Here is a 16,972-nt window from a genome sequence, read left to right on the forward strand (position 1 = left end):
TTCAATGAAGTCCTTGAATTTTTGGGGGGTGGGATAAAGGTTCATTGCCTGGAATGTGAGGCAATTGCAAATAATTTGAATTGTTATTACTTCAATCACCAAAACCAAAACAAACCCCCCAAACCACAGAACCCTCCCTAACCCAGCAATCTGATTATACTGTTGAGAGTGCAGGTGCCATTCTGTGAGGACAATTTTGACAATATTGTTCAAAGCTAAGTATTTCTTAATTCACAGAACAGTTTGGTGCCATCATCAACCAGTGCTTGAATGAAGGTGTTCCCGTTGGACCAGATCCTGGTTATAAACCTCACACCGCGTGGTTTCACAACTGAGAAAACAAAGAGCTTTGAATGAAGGAGGTGAGTCTTCCTTCTGTGACTGACATCTGCTGTTCTTGAGTTGCTTGATTTGAGACTGAAGATGCACTTTTTAGGAGAAATACTCAGCATTTTATCATGAATTACATGAATTGTGTATCTGAGAGTAAGCTACTACGTTGGCAACCTTACTTTCTGGTTTCACAAGTTATTTTTCCTTTAGAAGAGACCAAAGAAATGGAGCAGGCTACAGGTAAAGCAGAACTAAGGGAATAAAGCTGTGTGTTAGTTCAGCATGGATTTTATTTGAAGGAGATTAAATACCTCTGCTTCTTGCTCAGTAATGGGGGCCAATAACTACTATTGTGTAAGAGTTGCACCATTTAATACAACAGTAAGGAGATGGAAACAGTAAAATAGAGATAAATTAGCTGTGATGGAATATTGAGTCAAGCCATTTACAGATGCTGTAACTAATTTTTTTAAAAGGAAGGAAAATTATTTCTGCAAGAGATGTCAGTTAAGATCTGAACTTCACCTGAAAATGAAGGTAAGCACACAAGTGAGAAACCTGAAAAAATTGTTTGGGACTTCTGAGGGTCAGAAGATTAAAAAAATAAAAAAAGGAAAAGCTCTTAAAGATGGCTGCAGTGCTATAGAATACATTTTCTTATGTTCTTGTTAGAATGCAGTGATGCTCAGCTTTGTGCCCCAATAAATAATTTACTAGACCATACACAGTCAAGGGATAGAACTTTATTTTTAAAAAAATCAAATTTCACTTGACACAAGTCTTAGTTGAGGTAAGTGAATGTACTAGCTTAAGAAAACAACTTTCAGGATTGGATTTCATAAGCATTGAACATGCTTGCAAGGCTCCAATAGCTGGAGGTGAAAAATTACAGAGGAAGTGTCAAGTTTTCTATCTAGCTGAACTCCACTGTGGAAGAACAGAATTTCAACCTTCTTAATTCAAGTGTCTTCTGATTCTTTGCACACTTTGTTACTTTATTACTCAAGTCTCTTGCCCTGAGACTCTTGACCCCTCCCAGGTTTAAAAGGTGCAGCTGTAAGAAGTGGCTGAACAGTACCTAATTTGCAATTTGGACAGCTAGGCTTATCCTAAGGAAAAAAAAAACCACAAAAAACCAAAACCAACCCAACACTGGCAAGCTGCCCTTGTTCAACATACAGCTAAAGACTGAAGTCAGAAAAACTATTTCTTCTATTGTCACCCTCAGCTCTCAAGGGGAGCAGTAGGGGCCTCCTGGGGCCCTTCACAGTTGTCTTTAGCTGCTTTGTATGTATATTCTGAACAGACATGGCATTACCATCTCTGCAAGTACCTGAATTCAAGGCTTAAGCTTTATTTTATAATATGTAAGTAAATATCCTGCAGAATCAATAGTCTGACTAGCCCTTCCAAAGGCAGATGAAAAGGTACCTGACCTGTTGGTACCTCAGAAGTGTACATATTCACAATTTTAGTTTCCATATGGTAAAAGTACTAAGTTACAACTAGTACCTGACACCTGAAATGTGTATGTAAAATTCCCAGTGCTACAGGGTGGAGCAAGACAAGTCAGCTGCTGCCAGCCTGACCCTCTCTAAACAGAACTTCTTCACTACAGGAAAAGAACCATCTTTTGAAAGTATTGAAAATACTTCACCAGATAATTCAAAAGAACACTGAAAGTGCAGGATAAGCTAGCATTCTCTTACCCCCTTAACAGTGAAATAAGCTTGAAAAACAGAATACTGCAGGCTTTTTGTTGCTAACACTGGATAATCTTACCTGCAGGTGTCCAGTCTTCCTCACTTTGTCTTACAGTAAATTCCGACCTAACTCTGCCATGTGCAAGTTCTTTGCATCCATCTGAATCTACTCACAATTATTTTCTTGTAAATGGTATAAATACCAACAGCCATTTTCCTCTTCTGAAATTCTTGCATCCCTACTACAGATGCTTGGGGAAAAAACACAGGCATGATGACTAATCTTTTTGTACTGACATGGAGGATGGAGGATATTAATCTAATGTAAATTAAGATTTTTATGCTAGCAGAGAGGGCTAATGTAGCATGTTGACACTGAAGGAAAAAGGGCAGAATGATTGTCTAGGTTTTATAAATATTGCTATTCTAACATGCTAAAATATTTTTAATTTTAATTGAACTTGAGGTAAGAAGGCCCTCAGTGTTACTTTTAAATATTCTTTAAATCTAGCAGTATTGCAATCTTTTGAATTTATCAAAGCGAGGAATAGGCTTGCTTTGATAAGTTCATTTCCCTTAGGGGAAATAGTGGTAATTTTATGTAACTTCTGAATTCAAAGTCTATTAATCCATCATAATTTCTTATCCCATTCTATTACATAGAAGAGAGCTAAATTACTACCTCTGCTCCATTTGGACTGCCACAGGTGAAATCTGTGCCAGTGGGGTCTGCCTTAAGCCTGTATCCAAAGCCCCTCTCCATCTCCCAAGGTGGATCTGCAGCAGCAGGCCCAGCTTGCCAGAGCAGCCTCGTCCAGCCCCCGTGCTCAGACCACAAACCTGCACTATTGCACGTGAATGCAAGGCCTTCACAGGTAGCTGTCTGGGATTTCCAGGAATCCTGCACCTCAGAACAGCACTTCCCTTGTCCAGCAACAGAGACAACAGAAAGAAGGCTGTCTCTTAAGTCTTAGAAGGGCTCTGTGAGGAATCGTGGCTGCCACTCTGCATGTTGTGCCTAACTACTAAATTGCTAAGACTTGCTCTGACATCAGGGTAACTGTCCTACTCTAGGTATTGGTCTAGTTTGAGGCAAGCATCCGCATTAAGTTGATGTAAGCATCACCATGCAACTACTCTAGAAAATATATTCCAAGTGACAACAAACACATAGAACAGTTCAAAAAATATCTGGAAATAAGGCACATAAGTGAGACATTAACTGACTGGCTACATCTTTAAACAGACATTATGGCTCAGATGTCCTTGCTCAGAGGAATGAACAGTACCGTGCATGGAAGAAATAGCTGCTGCATGCAGAAACCACTATCCATTCATACTCTTAAGGCAGCATTGTGTACAAGGAAGCATAGCAGGACATCACTGTTCTAGATACTTTGTTCTTTTTGAGTGGTATAAATAAAGCTTTGGTCCATTACCACCCCTCTACCCCTTAAACGTTTAAAGGCTTATTTCACAGAACAGCAGCATTAAGCAAAGTCAATTCTACACAACACACGTACCCTGAGACTAGAGTACAATGAAATACTGACAAAAATCAAGTCTAGAGAAAAAAAGGAAAGGTCTTATGGACTGCTTAAGTTAACTTGCCTACGCAAATGCCTGTTTCTAGCTTTTTCCAGAGTAACAAATCCAATCTTTCACAATTATTTTTTTAAATGAATCCAGTAGGGAGTACAATATAGTGGAGTTCAAGTAGTATAAAGACACATTTTTCTTAACAGACTGATGTCAAACAGCTGGAAACCCAGGTTTTAACATTACACTTTATAGCAAGAACAAAAATCCCTTCACTCACTGTTAAAACACCAAAACTTTCCAGCCTGGGTATGAAAATGAACATCCAAAATACAAAGAGACACAGCATTGATCAAGTACCCAGTCAAAGACCACTTCTCTGTTGTTAGAGCTAATGGTTACTCGAAGCTTGAAGTTTCCTCCCTCATTGCTGGAAGGGCCTAACTGCACAACTTCCATGTCAAATGTCACAGTTGATCCAGAAGTAACAGCAGGCAGTTGGTTTGTCATCTCTTTTCCATTTACAAATACTGCCCCTGAAACAGTCAAGATACAAATGTTATTTTTCACTTTCTGTACATACTAACATGCAATACTATGTCTCCTTATCTTTTTGCAGGCAAATAGAAATGGAAAGCAACCCTGCCACATTCCTTTTTGTCACATTAAACAGGTTGCAGTAACTACTAGCAGGAAAAGAAGATCCATGATCTCACCAAAGATTTTAACTGCGCAAGCAGTATGTACATAAAAGGTGAATGAAGCTGCTCATATGTCATCCAGAGAGATAAAGAACCAGGGGCTATAGGTTTTGGGAAAGGAAAAAAAGGAACACATTCTTCAATTATGTGATTCAGACTCACCGTTTGTGCTAATGCACACAGCTTTATCCCTCTGCAAAGAATCATAACCGTTCTGCTGCTCCACACACACTCCTAGGCTGTCTCGTCTGTCTGGCTGTCCCACAGTTTCAATTCTACCAAGCAAAAAGTTAAGTCAAACCCTGAAGCTTTAAATCAAAGCATACACTGAAATCCAGACAGTAATACCCTGTCATACCAGACTTCTGTATAGTGCTCCAGAGCTTTCAACAAATTCATCCAACCTTTTGGGGAGATTCCTGTTGAATGACCAGAAGTCCTACCAGCTTTCCCAACAGCCCCACTGAGCAATGCTCCAACTATTAATCTGTACAAAACAGGAATCTGCTTCCTGCAAACCTTCACAGATTTTTAGTAACATTCTCCCCTGTCACAACTTAGTCTTCTGAAATTTCCAGTTGTCTGAAACAACCAAAACAAAAATACAATCATCTATACCAGATTACTAGTCAACATCATGTATTATGGCAAGATGGCTGTAGTTTCAGCAAGTATTTCATAAGCATGACTAAACCAGGGGGTTTTGTTTGGGTTTTTTAATAAATCAGCTTGGTGCAAATGTGTATTAAAAACAATGCCTAGAAGAGCATTTACAAGTCTGGCTTCTGCTCAGCTGCATTTAGGATTTTGGTCCTGGGAAAGAATCTCCAAAGAAAAAGAAAACAAGTTGTGCAAATGACCTGGGTTGCAGTTCCCTTTGGGCCCTAGCAGCTGAGCGAGGCACGGTTTGTACACTGAAGGACTCTTCTGTATTTGAGTCCTTTCTCTTGTACTGCCATCTCTCAAAGGTGCTAAATCATATATTAAAGAGAGCCTGAGTGACTTGGGAAACTCAGATGGTCTTTTCTAGAAAGGAAAACAGTGGTTGTTTTCATTACAGCTTGAGAGAAAAAACAGCACTAACGTGGTTGTTGCCAAACAACAGAAAAACTTCAGCAGAAGCTTTTAAGAACTGGAAATTAAACTGGGCAGTAGGCTGGCACACAATGGGTTAACTCTTTCAAGACAAACAGGGAAAATAAAATTGGAACCATGTTTTACTTTTGCACTCCATTAGGTTTTTCAGTCCCCTGGGAACGTCACTAGGATAGCAAAAGCCTTGTACTGGAAAGCAAAGCGAAAAAAAAAAAATTAAATACCCAAGCAGCTTTTAATTTGGAAGTGATCCACAATGTTTTCCCAAAACAACTTTAAATTCATTTTGGTACTCTACTTTAGATTTTAAACTGCCTGAGTTACTGGTGAAGCTTTATGAGCAGCTGTTTATCTGTAAACTTTGTGCATAAGGTAACATTAATTCATTCCATCCCTAGTTAAGGGAGCCTTTCTCGAGCTTTGGGTTGGAAATAAGTGTTTGTACACTCACGAGAATGACCAAAAATGCATAATTATAAACCCATAAAAAAGTAAGAATTCTATCATGTCAATCTGTATCCACATTTACTTTATATAGACCCCTTTTGCAGAATGCTGTCAAGATAACCTGGACCAGCAGCAGTAGGAAGAAAAAAAAAAAAAAAAAAAAATCAAACAAGTAACAGGAGAGCAGATACCCGAGGGAGGGGTGATGGTACAGAGCCGGAGTGCTGACAGGAGCCAGTCTAGGACCAGCAAACGATTTAGGTTCAGTGCTCTCAGTCGTATCCACACTGAAACCAGGCTGAGGTTTTTATCATTGCCTTCTGTATTCAGCACATCCAGGCTTTCCAGCATCCTGGATTTCCCTGCATCGCTGCCCTGACTCCGAGAGCAGGCTGGGCTCTGTGCTAACGCAACGTAGGAAAGAGCCAAACCTTCCCTACACCATCAAGAGGAAGCACAACCCGAGTGCCCAAGACAACAGCCAACCTGTAACTGCAGTAGCTTTGCTCCTCTCACATACATAGGGAAGAGGATCAGGATCTGGTATAGATCACCCTTCCTTCCTTACAGGATTTTGATTTTTTTCAGGAATTAATAACCAGCCCAAGACAGAGCCCATGTACAGTACAGAGCATCACTGCACAATCTCCTAAGCTTCACGTCACTAGGCTGATTTTTCCTATCACATTAACAAAGTTATTCTCCAGCCTCTATGATTCCTGGGACTTACAATTTTTTAAAGCCCCCAGAATAGGTGGTATGAACAATGCTCAGTGGAACACTGTTTGAATCCCTTCTCACCACTTTCAATGCTGCAGAGCAAAACCTTGCCTCTGTCACTGCAGTGTGCAGACACTGAACCAGTTCAGCCTCCACCAGTTTCCATCTGCCTCAGAGCAGAGAGAAGTAAATCTGTGGGCGATCACATGCACTTCCTTTGTATTAGCTGTCAGGGGAGTTGTGTTGGGTTCCTGACAAAGTCAGCAGAATCTTCATGGGGTGTCTGCTGGCTGATCCCACATCACCAGCCTGGCCAGACTGGCTGTGGCTCCCCACTGCAAGCAAAAGCTTTAGAGGCAGCTGCAGAGCAGGTCACTGTGGAGAAACATTCCCTTTCCTAAGGGCAGCTCCCTGAAGGCTGCAAAGAAACAGGATGAGTCTTCACTTAAAGCAATGATGTTTCCTACAGCTTGTCCAAATGCCTCACCTCAGAGGATAACTGAATGTTATCTGTAATATTTTTTTTAAACTATGTTTAAAAAGCAGATACAAAGCATTGTGTTTATCACAGCTTCACTTTTCACTGATGAGCTATGCCTGTGTCCTGAACATACAAGGAGAATACAAAGCTGCTTCACAAACATCTGTAACGTGAACCTTGCTTATTTGGTTTGCTCTGCAAGCCACTTACCCCCTTGTGAATACACTTTTGTTTCAACAGATGGAGAAAGCCAAGTGCCAAGTACTACAATTCCCTGCTCAGGAAAATCTCACACACTTTCAAACAAGAAGCTACTCTTGGACCTTGGAAGAGGAACACAACCAACTTTTGAAGTTGTCTTCAATCTTAAGATTCGTGTCTTTATAGTTCTTGTGGACATGTGCTTGAGTGCTCTGCCATCCTGAAACAATCTCCTCTTGGAGAGGAATCCACATTACCAAAATGTGAAGCAAAAGATTCTCATGTGCTACCAATAAAGAAAGATAAAAGGCATTGGTCTGAAAGAGAACCAAGGGAAACCTCAAAGTTCTGCCTTTAATTTCACAGTTATTTCTGAGCCAAGAGATGTTAAATCTAGCAACAGATTTCAAATGAAAGCTTTAGATCTTTTTATCCCAGCTCAGACAGGGCAACTGAATACATCCTCATACTACAACCATCTGAAGTGAAGATAATTCGTTAGCAGGAAGGGAGAAATGAAACATGATGGAATAAGTTACAAAAATATAATAGAACAGCCCCCTTAAATTGCCTTTGGGGGTTGTCTACTGTACAGCAAGTAGTTTTATTTAACCAGGGAAAGATGGAATAAAGCTCCAGAGTCTGAGGTCTGTAATTACAACTGACATATCCACTAGGACATTCCTCATACCCCATTAAACAGCACCATCTCAGGAATAGGACTACAGGCAGCAAAGCTGCCAAGGTTTTTAATCATATTCTGTGTCAAATGGAAAGCTTGATTTTCACAAGATCTCCTCTTCTCCACTCAGGATTTTCTAATACTGGTTTCAAGCAGTAGTCTGATCAGCACTAATTATCTCAGATATTAAAGACATTGGTGCCAGACTGTTGCCCTTACCCATCCCAACAGCACATACAATGTTTTCATGTCCAAAGTCTTCAAAGCACGTGGACAGTCTGGGAAGACAAGCACCCACTGACCCAAGGTTAAAAAGAATCAATGGCGAGTCCCTACTGACTTCTGACCAGCCAGTAACAGCTACTACAAAACTCAAGGAAGTTCAACATTCCACAGATTTGCTCAGCATGGGCTATATTTTACTATCCCTCAGGAGTTCTCTCGTCTCTACTTTAGATAGCTGCAGGTCCTACAAAAACATCAGGTGTTTTCCTAAAGAGCCAGGAAGTAAAAGTAAAGCGAAGGAAGTTCAGACTTCACAGACATGCTACCCTGACTGGGGCTGAGCTGATGTAAAACTCCAACATGCATCATTACTCAGGTTGACATACAGCGCAGATGTAAGACTAGAGAAGGAAGCTTGGCTCACAGCAGATGCACCAGACAACAGCTACCCAGAAAGTACTTGCCTGAATGTTAATGTTTGCCCACAGAAATAAGTAGGAGCTTTGGAGTAGAGCACACCGCATGACTGAGAATCATTTCGAAGTGCTATGTTTCTTCGACTGCTCAAGCTGTAACCCTCCAAACCAGCTGTCCATTCTTCAAACAAACAAACAAAAAAACACCACATGAAAAGTGTGAACCTCAACTCAACTAGTTCCTGTCTGTGCAAAATCAAGTCAGTCACAATGTCCACTCAGTTTACCTCATATGAAGCTTAAGCTAAGTTAAGAACAGGGGCTGGTTTTGCTGCCTTCTGATGGAGAAATTCCTTTTTCAAATAATTTGCAATTACAAAAAGTATTTCCTGGCTCACAGAACTCACCAGAAGTTCACTCTTTGCCATGTGAAGTCATATTGTAGGCAAAGGAAAACCTTCATTACACACTGCCATTAAAAATTTGCAAGTGAAGAGAAAATTTAGGTTTATCTCTCCAAGATAAGCTTGTTATGAGGTCATACAAAAATGCTTAGGTAGGGGTGAGGGATAAGGAAAAAAACCCTTCATTTCTGGCTCACTGATGCTTTTCAAGGCTAAGCAATGAGCTGCCTGCTGGAAAGGCTCACTCACTATCCCTCACACTAGGAAGCAAAGAATAAACTGTAGGATGAAAGGGGAGTTCATCGTACATTACACACATACGTGATAGTTAAGGACACCCCAGCATCATACAAAAAGCAGCTCTAAGTCGTTCAGCTATAGACCTTCAGGAGTGCTGCGCTGATGACACAGGCTTAAGATGAAGAGGATCAGCAACAAAACAGTACCATGGGGAACTAGTGTGGTATGGCCGATCTGAGGAACACTCCAGGGACTCCACTCCTGCCGTCCATCTCCTCGGGCACAGACTCTGAACTGGTAATCAACATTAGGATCGATATGCAGCACTATGAACTCTGTCTCTGAGCCGACATACACATCTTCAAAGTGACTGGCAGTACTCTTACGATACTGCAGTCGGTAGTCTTGTGGTATGAAGTCATCATCCACCTAGAGAAACATTTATTGCATTAATAAAGGTCCCCCTCTTGTTTTTCTTTCGCCTCTGAAATACTAGGGTAGTACTGCAGGCTGTCAGAGGCAATTCAGAGTGACAAGGTATTAAAAAGCAGAACGCGTAACTTACAGAAAATAAAATCAGTGCATGACCCAATACAAAAAGTATAAGAATTATTCAATTACAGTTTAAAAGTATCTATAGGAGAAGAAACATTTAACAGAAGGCTTTGCAATCTAACAGAGATGTAACAAGATCCTTCAGCCAAAAGCTGAAGACAAATTTGCAGAAGAAATTCAGTGCCAGTTTTTAACAGCAAGAGAAACTCACTGTTATCCTTCATAAACAGCTCCAGGGAATTATTTCCAATTCTTTGATATCTCCAAGTCAAAAGAGATTTTTATTATTCCCCACCCAAAAGCTCCACTTTCCCCCAAGCATGACCAAATTCAAGGAACTCCTGTACAGCACAGAAAAATCAGACCACATGTGACAATAGTGCCTATGATTTCATAATCTGAGCCCACATCCTTTGCAAGGTAAGGGTGGCTGGCTGATGGCTGGCTGTGGCTAGAACAATGTAAGTTTGTTTAATGCTGCCAAGGAGCGTAGAGCTGTCCAACAGCAACTAAACCACATCAGAGCACAGCAGTGATTTACTTAAAAATAGTTTTTCTGTACTGAAGAGAAAGGCTACTTGCCCTGCTAATCCCAGTATTCAAATATTTTCTCTTTCTACCCACTGCATCTCCCTAAGAACACAAACATGTTTAGGTGCAAAAGCATAACAGAACAGGTTCAGCCTCATCCTGGATCTGCTAAAGAGTCCTCAAAGGGAACAAAAGCACCACCCCAGCACTGAAACCCAGCACTGAAATCCAGTCTCACTGAGTGTTTGATGCTTGTTGCCACATAAACCAGCCACTTGCTTCTGCAGCACAAATGGCTACCTGTGAATCACCTGTCAGAAACACACACACCACGATTTCTTGGTCTTGTCTGTACAACAGAAACACAGACAGAATACACTTCAATATTTATTTGTTTAGTGGGAAGAGTACATGAAGGAGTTGTTTCCTGCTTGTCCAGTAGCTGGCACTTGCTTAAGTGTGGGAAGCAGGGGTAGTAGCATTTTCAGCTGCCCCTCCTGACTTCCCCACCCACTGGGAAGGAGGTTGTGAGGCAGCAGTGCTTTAGCGTGTTGGCTCTTTCCACCTGCAGATGGGAGCAGGTAGAGTCCAACAGCAAGAGTCCAACACACAAGTGGCACTGCCAGGCAGGCACAAACCCCAGTGCCAACCACATCACTAGATTACCTTGCCTTTGTATGAGGCCATTACCATAAAAATCTCTTCTAAAGCTTCTAAATACACACTGGAGTGGACTATTCCTCTGAAGGCAGTAGGGAATCCAGAATGAATGTGGCTTTTTCAGTTTCTTTCAACAAAACTGAAATCTGAATGATTTTCACCCAGGATATTTTACCCACCTTACACCATCGGACTAAAATACCTCCAGGCTTCTCAACAAATTCCTCTAGCTGTACAGGTGGGCGAGATGCCACAGTTCCATGTCTGAATATCTGATTTTTCAATATAGTAAGGAGGCAATCATCCAGCTGGGCAGATAAACAAGGCACGTCAACCAAGGAGGGTACTTCTGGTAAACTGAGAAAGGAAAGTTTGCTGTAATGAAAGGGGCCAGCTTCTACAAATTCATATTTCGTCCATACACTTGAATCTGTGCAGATTTGCAAAGAGAGAACAGCTGCAGAAATTGGCATGTGCATTTCAAACTTAAGACTCAGAAAACATTGTGTTTCAGCCCTAACCAGACTGTTTCTCAGTAAATACTCTGAAATACAGGCTGTTCCACAAGGACTGGTTTCACTGTTCACAAATAAACAGCCTATATTTCTACAGAACACATGGAGGTTGAAAACTACTCCATTCTGTGACTGCCAGCCTCAAGGGAAGTCTATGAAACAAACAGGACAGCAACACCTCAAAAGAATCTTTCAAGGCAATTGGAGCAGAAGGCTTTTGTTTCAAAGGATAAAAGACCCCCTATACAAGAAGAACACATGCGCCGCTGCCTCAGATCACCTCGGTGTGTCAGTATCTTACCTATCTAGCTGAATATGTAAAGCTTTTTTTGTAAAGCTGCAAAGTTTCTCATTCTGTTGTCCCACATCTCCATGGACTGCACTCTCTCCTGGAATCAAATGGTGAAAATATTCCTAATGAGAAAACGTCCAAGAAAGGCATTCTTTGCTTCAAAGAATAACCAGTTCTGACACGAACAACCAATTAAACATGAAGCATTCTCAGCACTTTTGCCAGACTCTTAGCTAGAAAATACAATTATAGTTAACAATATAAAGCCTATCTAGCAACTTTTGAAGCTTTCAAAGCTTCCTGTAGACACACCCATAACAGATGTAATAATTTGCCTCAGGTCTCAGACAGTAGCAGAACTGGAGTCAAGATACCAAAGATCAGGATTATTAATCCCTTCCTCCACCTGCTTTAAAGGAAGAAAAAAGCAGAGAACCTTCACTGAGCAGAAAATTAAAAAAGCGGGAGCTTAAAAGCAAAAAATAATTTCAATCGTTGCTCTGTTTACTACAATCTAAATGGTAACTATTGTCATAATGAAATAAATAATCCATGCATTAAAGTGTGGAGATAAATAGAAATCTTTTCATAAGCTTTCCATATAAAGTAGCATCCCACACTTCAGCTTACAGAGACGTATGCTCCATTCTCCTATCTGATGACTTTATGGTAATTTACAACATAAGCAAGCTCAGTCCTTTTCCAAATGGAGGATTACAAACGCTACAAATCTCTAAAGAAAAAGCATACGTCATAACTGGCAGCAGGAGGTTTAATAACCATGGAGGCTTAACTCCTTTCTGACTCAGATGCAACATCTGCTCATTTTGATGACACGACTTAGCAATGCTTCTACTGCTACAAAGGGAATGGTGACCCACGGGGTAGGAAGTGCACGGCTAGTCAGGTTCTCATGAGATCTGATAGACACTCTATAAAACTCAAGCAGTCTTTGTCACCACCCTCTGATTCACTATCTTGAGACAAAAAAACGAGGTGACTACCAGCTGTCCCAGAGGTTGTGGTGCTAGAAAAAAAACCCAACAAATTCATAACTATTGTCACTACTCTGAGCAGGAGGCAGAGAGCTGCCAAGCCAGCATGCTCTTTAAGTGCAAAGCTCATGTCTGAGTGGAAACTGGTAGATCTGCTACCCATGGGAGCCTGCTCAATGCACTTTAGTTCGCAAAACTGAGATCATGTTGAAAGAAAGTTAAAGTTGAGACATGAGAACAATGCAAGGAAACTGCCAACATACTCACAGCTCAGACATGCTTCCAGTAGGTTCTCCAGTGTGGGGAAAACAGTCAAGAGTGACATTCCTTTCTGGCTAGGTATTCAGCATCAGTAGGGTACAAACTGGCCCTTACACTAATATTCTACGTGCCCATTTTTGTCTGCCTCATCCTCAAGACTTTTGGAGAACTTTTTCCCATACAGTGGTCATTTCATTCCTCATGTCCCCATCAACTGTGAACACAATCACACTTAGCAGGAAAGAATCTGTTTACTTCAGCTGCAATTCCACTAAGACACAAATAACTTTCTTCAACCAACAGAGACATTTTGTTATTATGGTACCCAAGTCGTATTTTATCTCAAAGTAGCCTGACATAATCCTCTCTCTAGCGTGGAGGGGTGCAGGACACCTCTGCAGTGAGACATTTCCAACGTAGATACTTCCTGCCCTTACCGAGTGGCTACACTGATACATGTACACCCTAGGATTGGAGTGGAATATTTAACACGGATTCGTAGGAGCTAATATTGATTGGTTTTTCACTACAACTACCCGACTTTAACCTTTTCTTAACATTTGGTTTGAGAGAAGCCCAAAATGAGCCAAATATGCTGATCATAACAGCTTTTCAGAGAAGACACACTGGAAAGTAGAGCCAAGACTTAGTATCGGGTCCTGCCTTACCTTCCCGGAGTAGATCATCAGCTGTACTGACTCCGTGCTCTATTAGCTTCTGGCATTCATCCAAGGGTTTGATGCTCTCTTGTTCTATAGCATCCACTTCCTGCAGCAGTGACATCAGTCGCTCATCCAACAGCTTCTTTAGGGTCCCTTTTAAATCATTAAAATGTTGCTCAAGTACATCTCTGGTCAATGTTGCACTTTCTCTGATCTAAATTCAGGTAACAGGAAAGAAGGATTCAGGACAAAGGCAAAGGCCATGCACATCTTTTATTTTTCTGAACCACCTTATCTGCATCTGCTGGTGAAAAGCTGCGTGTGAAGTCAGCTTTAAAAAAAGGACCATCAGCGGGTAACAAACTGGTGTAGTAATTTTTTGTACACATACAGCAGGGAAGGAGGCAAAGAAACTAGCCTGGGCAAGGGGAAGAGCACATAAACTAAGCAAAATACAAATTGGGTTACATGTACTTAAACTGAGGATTTTTTCTTGTCAGAAAAGTCTGAATGCTCTGTAGGTCTTTCCCCTGCCACCCCTCAGAACTGCTATAATCCTATTCAAAAAACACTCTGCCATCATATACAGGTAATACTCACTGGAAAGAAAAAAATATCAGGCTTTTAGAAGACTATCTAGAAGCACTTTTCCAGGCCCTATCACTTCACTGGATTTTTAAAATCGCCATAAAGCTGCTTTTATTATTTTTTTTTTTCCAAATAGCCACCTTTGATTTGTCTGTTCTCTGGGGTTACAGGGCACGGTAAACAGCAAGTCTGTTTTGATTCTGGAAGAACTTAGACCACAGAAGGTTCTGCAAGTGCTTATTAAGATGTTTGCAAACTTGCTGAATCTGACTTTTATGGAAAAAAAACCCACATTTGAACACCCCTGAGCTAAAGATGAAAACATCAGAAGTAAACATCTCCCTATGAACAACTTTTCTAAGTCACACACACAAGGAAATGCTGCAACATACACACAGCCTTACACGTAATATCTAGCTCTTTAGAAGTACAGACAACCAACACAGGAAGTTCTCTGGTTAGGTAAAATAAATTTCCTCTTCAAGCAATATTCATGAAGCTCTGCAGCTGCCCCACAGCTCAGTTTCCCTTCTCTTGTTATTTCAAGCTTGAGGAAAAAAAGGAAGTATTTAGCTTCGTGAAGGGGCGGGACAGAGGAAGAGCAAACAGTCACTTCTCTAAGCCCATTACCTCCTTTACATGCAGATACAAATTCAACAAGTCAGCCTCAGAATTACAAATACTACTAGCCACACAGAAGAGGAAATGCAAGTCCCTGAACATACAGGCCTGCATGAAGCTTGTTGAAAATCGTGTCCCATTGGTCCAAAAGAAAAGGATGCAATGAAAGTGATCTGAAGTGCTTTTCCTATCACATCAGCCCACCAGTCCCCAAATGATAAAGCTTCTGCTATCTGAACCCCAGTCTAAGACATTCAGCACTTCTGGACACAGGGGATTCTTGGATGTGTGTTGCATGGCTGATTCTTTGTGTACAAAATAGTGTGAGGCCCTGAAAATGGAAAGAGAGAAAACAGAAACATGCACACAAGCAATTTCCCCAGAGAGGAAAAGGAGAGAGAGGTAAGCTAATGAAGCACTCACAAACACTGCAGAAAGGCGAACTGCCTTCCTCTCAATGCATCTTGAGTTATCAGGCAACATTCTGAGGTGACAAGCTTTGGATTAAAGACAGTCATGAACAATTCATTTTCTTAAGTAGCTTGTGGTTTTGAGGATGACTAATGTATAGTGATGGCCCACATTCACACAGTAGCAGGACACTAACCTAGCAGATTTCTATGCTAATGGAATCTGCTTCCAAAAAACTATCAGGTCACCACAGAAATATTTTCTGAATTTGGTTTTGGTTGGTGGTTTGTTTTTTTTTTTTATTTACCCCTTGCAGAGTTGAATCAAAGATATTAAGGCATTGGTTCTGCAAAAACTAAAATGCTTAGAAGATCTCTTAGCAGAGAAGCCAGTCCTTCACCGGCTCTCCGCAATCTCCCTACCCACACTGCGTATCTTATCATGCATCTTCAGCACAGAGTGGGTGGGTTACTAGTCCCAATGAAAACCCTCCTCTGTATCCCGTGCACAGCTGCAGAAAAACCAGCTAACCTGGAATGTTGGCAACACTTAGACGTGACCCACAGAGTACGTGACCCACGGAGTTCGGAGCATGGGGACAGCAGAGTTCAGGATAGTAACCAAACTGGACCATAACTCACTAGGCAGGTGTCTTTTAGATGTGAGAGGAAGAAGACAGGCATGGCACTCCCTATAAAATAAGACTTAGCATCCCAGCTACTAGAGAAAACGTTGTTCCTTTAGACATCTCTATTCTTGCCTAGGAAACCTCCCTGTCATCCCAAAAACCGAGGCTCTGTTCAGCAGCAGACCTCAACTCGCACCCCCTCCTCCCTGGCCCTTCCTACATCCCCACCCACTCCCCGAGTCCTCCGGCGCCCACAGAGGCAACACGCGGGTCTCCCCGCGGCGTGGGCAGCCCCCGGGCTCCCCGCAGCCATCGCCCACCGCCGGTCCCGCGGGAGCCCCCCCGCCCGCGCCCCCATCCAGGCGCCAGCAGGATGCTCCGCGCACCCGGCGCGGCGGGGCGAGGCGGAAAAACACGGCTCCGGGGGAGAGACGCGGCACCGGGCGCTGCTGCTGCCCGGTCCCGGCCTCGGGTCCCGCCCCAAGCCGCCGCCGGACGACGCCCCGCAGGGCGGGAGGAGCGGGCGAACCGCAAAGCCCCGGGCAGACGGGCGCCTCCCGGCCGCTCCTCCCCTCAGGGGCTCGGCGGGGAGCGCCCTCCGGGGAGCCCCGCCGCCACCCCCCGCCCGGGCAGCCCCGTCCCGCCTCCCCACCTGCTTTCGCGCCTGGTGCAGCCCCCGCAGCCGCAGCTCCAGCTCCCGCCTGTAGCTCCGCGCCGCCTCGATGCTCTCCCGAGCCTCCTGCAAGAGCAGCCGCGCCTCGGCCTCCATGGCCAGCCGTGGTGGCGAGGCACCCGGCGGGGCGGGGCGGCGGCGGGCGGGCCTCGCCCCCGGAAGGGCCCCACATCCGGGCGCCGAGCCCCGCGGGGCGGAGCGGGAAGCGCGGCGGGTGGCGGGGACGGACGGACGGTGGCGGCACCGAGCGCTGGAGCGGCCGCGCGTGGGGGGCGGCGGCGGGCAGGGCACGTGCGGCCGGGGAGCCCCGCGCCGCCGGAGCCGCGGAGTTTGGCCCCTCTCGCGCCCCATAGCCCCGCCCCTCTCCGCCCGGCGGCGCCAAAACCCGACTGA

At 43.2% G+C, this 16,972-nt stretch overlaps 1 protein-coding gene and 1 long non-coding RNA gene across 3 annotated transcripts; one reads left to right on the forward strand and one right to left on the reverse strand.

Annotated features, from left to right (window-relative positions):
• The first annotated feature begins 286 nt into the window (after positions 1-286).
• LOC141952317 (uncharacterized) lies at positions 287-4,427 on the forward strand. The gene is made up of 3 exons (XR_012631604.1): positions 287-362; positions 810-870; positions 4,195-4,427. It is a non-coding gene; the product is annotated as an uncharacterized LOC141952317 (long non-coding RNA).
• On the reverse strand, positions 1,057-16,739 carry CRLF3 (cytokine receptor like factor 3). Of its 2 annotated transcripts, none has more exons than XM_074889632.1 (8): positions 16,559-16,739; positions 13,665-13,872; positions 11,750-11,837; positions 11,113-11,290; positions 9,394-9,616; positions 8,592-8,724; positions 4,439-4,551; positions 1,057-4,111 (listed from the first exon to the last, which is right to left on the reverse strand). In XM_074889632.1, the coding sequence occupies exons 1-8, from the start codon at positions 16,673-16,675 to the stop codon at positions 3,858-3,860; spliced, it is 1,314 nt and encodes a 437-aa protein (XP_074745733.1). In that variant the 5' UTR covers positions 16,676-16,739; the 3' UTR covers positions 1,057-3,857. The 2 variants fall into 2 exon arrangements, with proteins under 2 accessions (XP_074745733.1, XP_074745734.1); XM_074889633.1 differs by lacking the exon at positions 16,559-16,739 and adding an exon at positions 15,810-15,992 and having other exon boundaries at positions 9,331-9,616.
• Between the last annotated feature and the right edge of the window lie 233 nt (positions 16,740-16,972).

This window comes from Strix uralensis, chromosome 19 (genome assembly GCF_047716275.1).
Source record: "Strix uralensis isolate ZFMK-TIS-50842 chromosome 19, bStrUra1, whole genome shotgun sequence".
Taxonomy (NCBI): Eukaryota; Metazoa; Chordata; class Aves; order Strigiformes; family Strigidae; genus Strix; species Strix uralensis.

Bases quoted from the DNA above. Each gene is read 5' to 3' on its own strand.
- CRLF3 (XM_074889632.1), bottom strand. From the start codon at position 16,675: ATGGAGGCCGAGGCGCGGCTGCTCTTGCAGGAGGCTCGGGAGAGCATC. The intron at 8,725-9,393 runs GTACTGTTTTGT...GTTTGTTTGAAG, and splicing joins TACCACACTAGTTCCCCATG to AATGGACAGCTGGTTTGGAG. The intron at 4,112-4,438 runs GTGAGTCTGAAT...TGACTGTTTCAG, and splicing joins TGTGTGCATTAGCACAAACG to GGGCAGTATTTGTAAATGGA.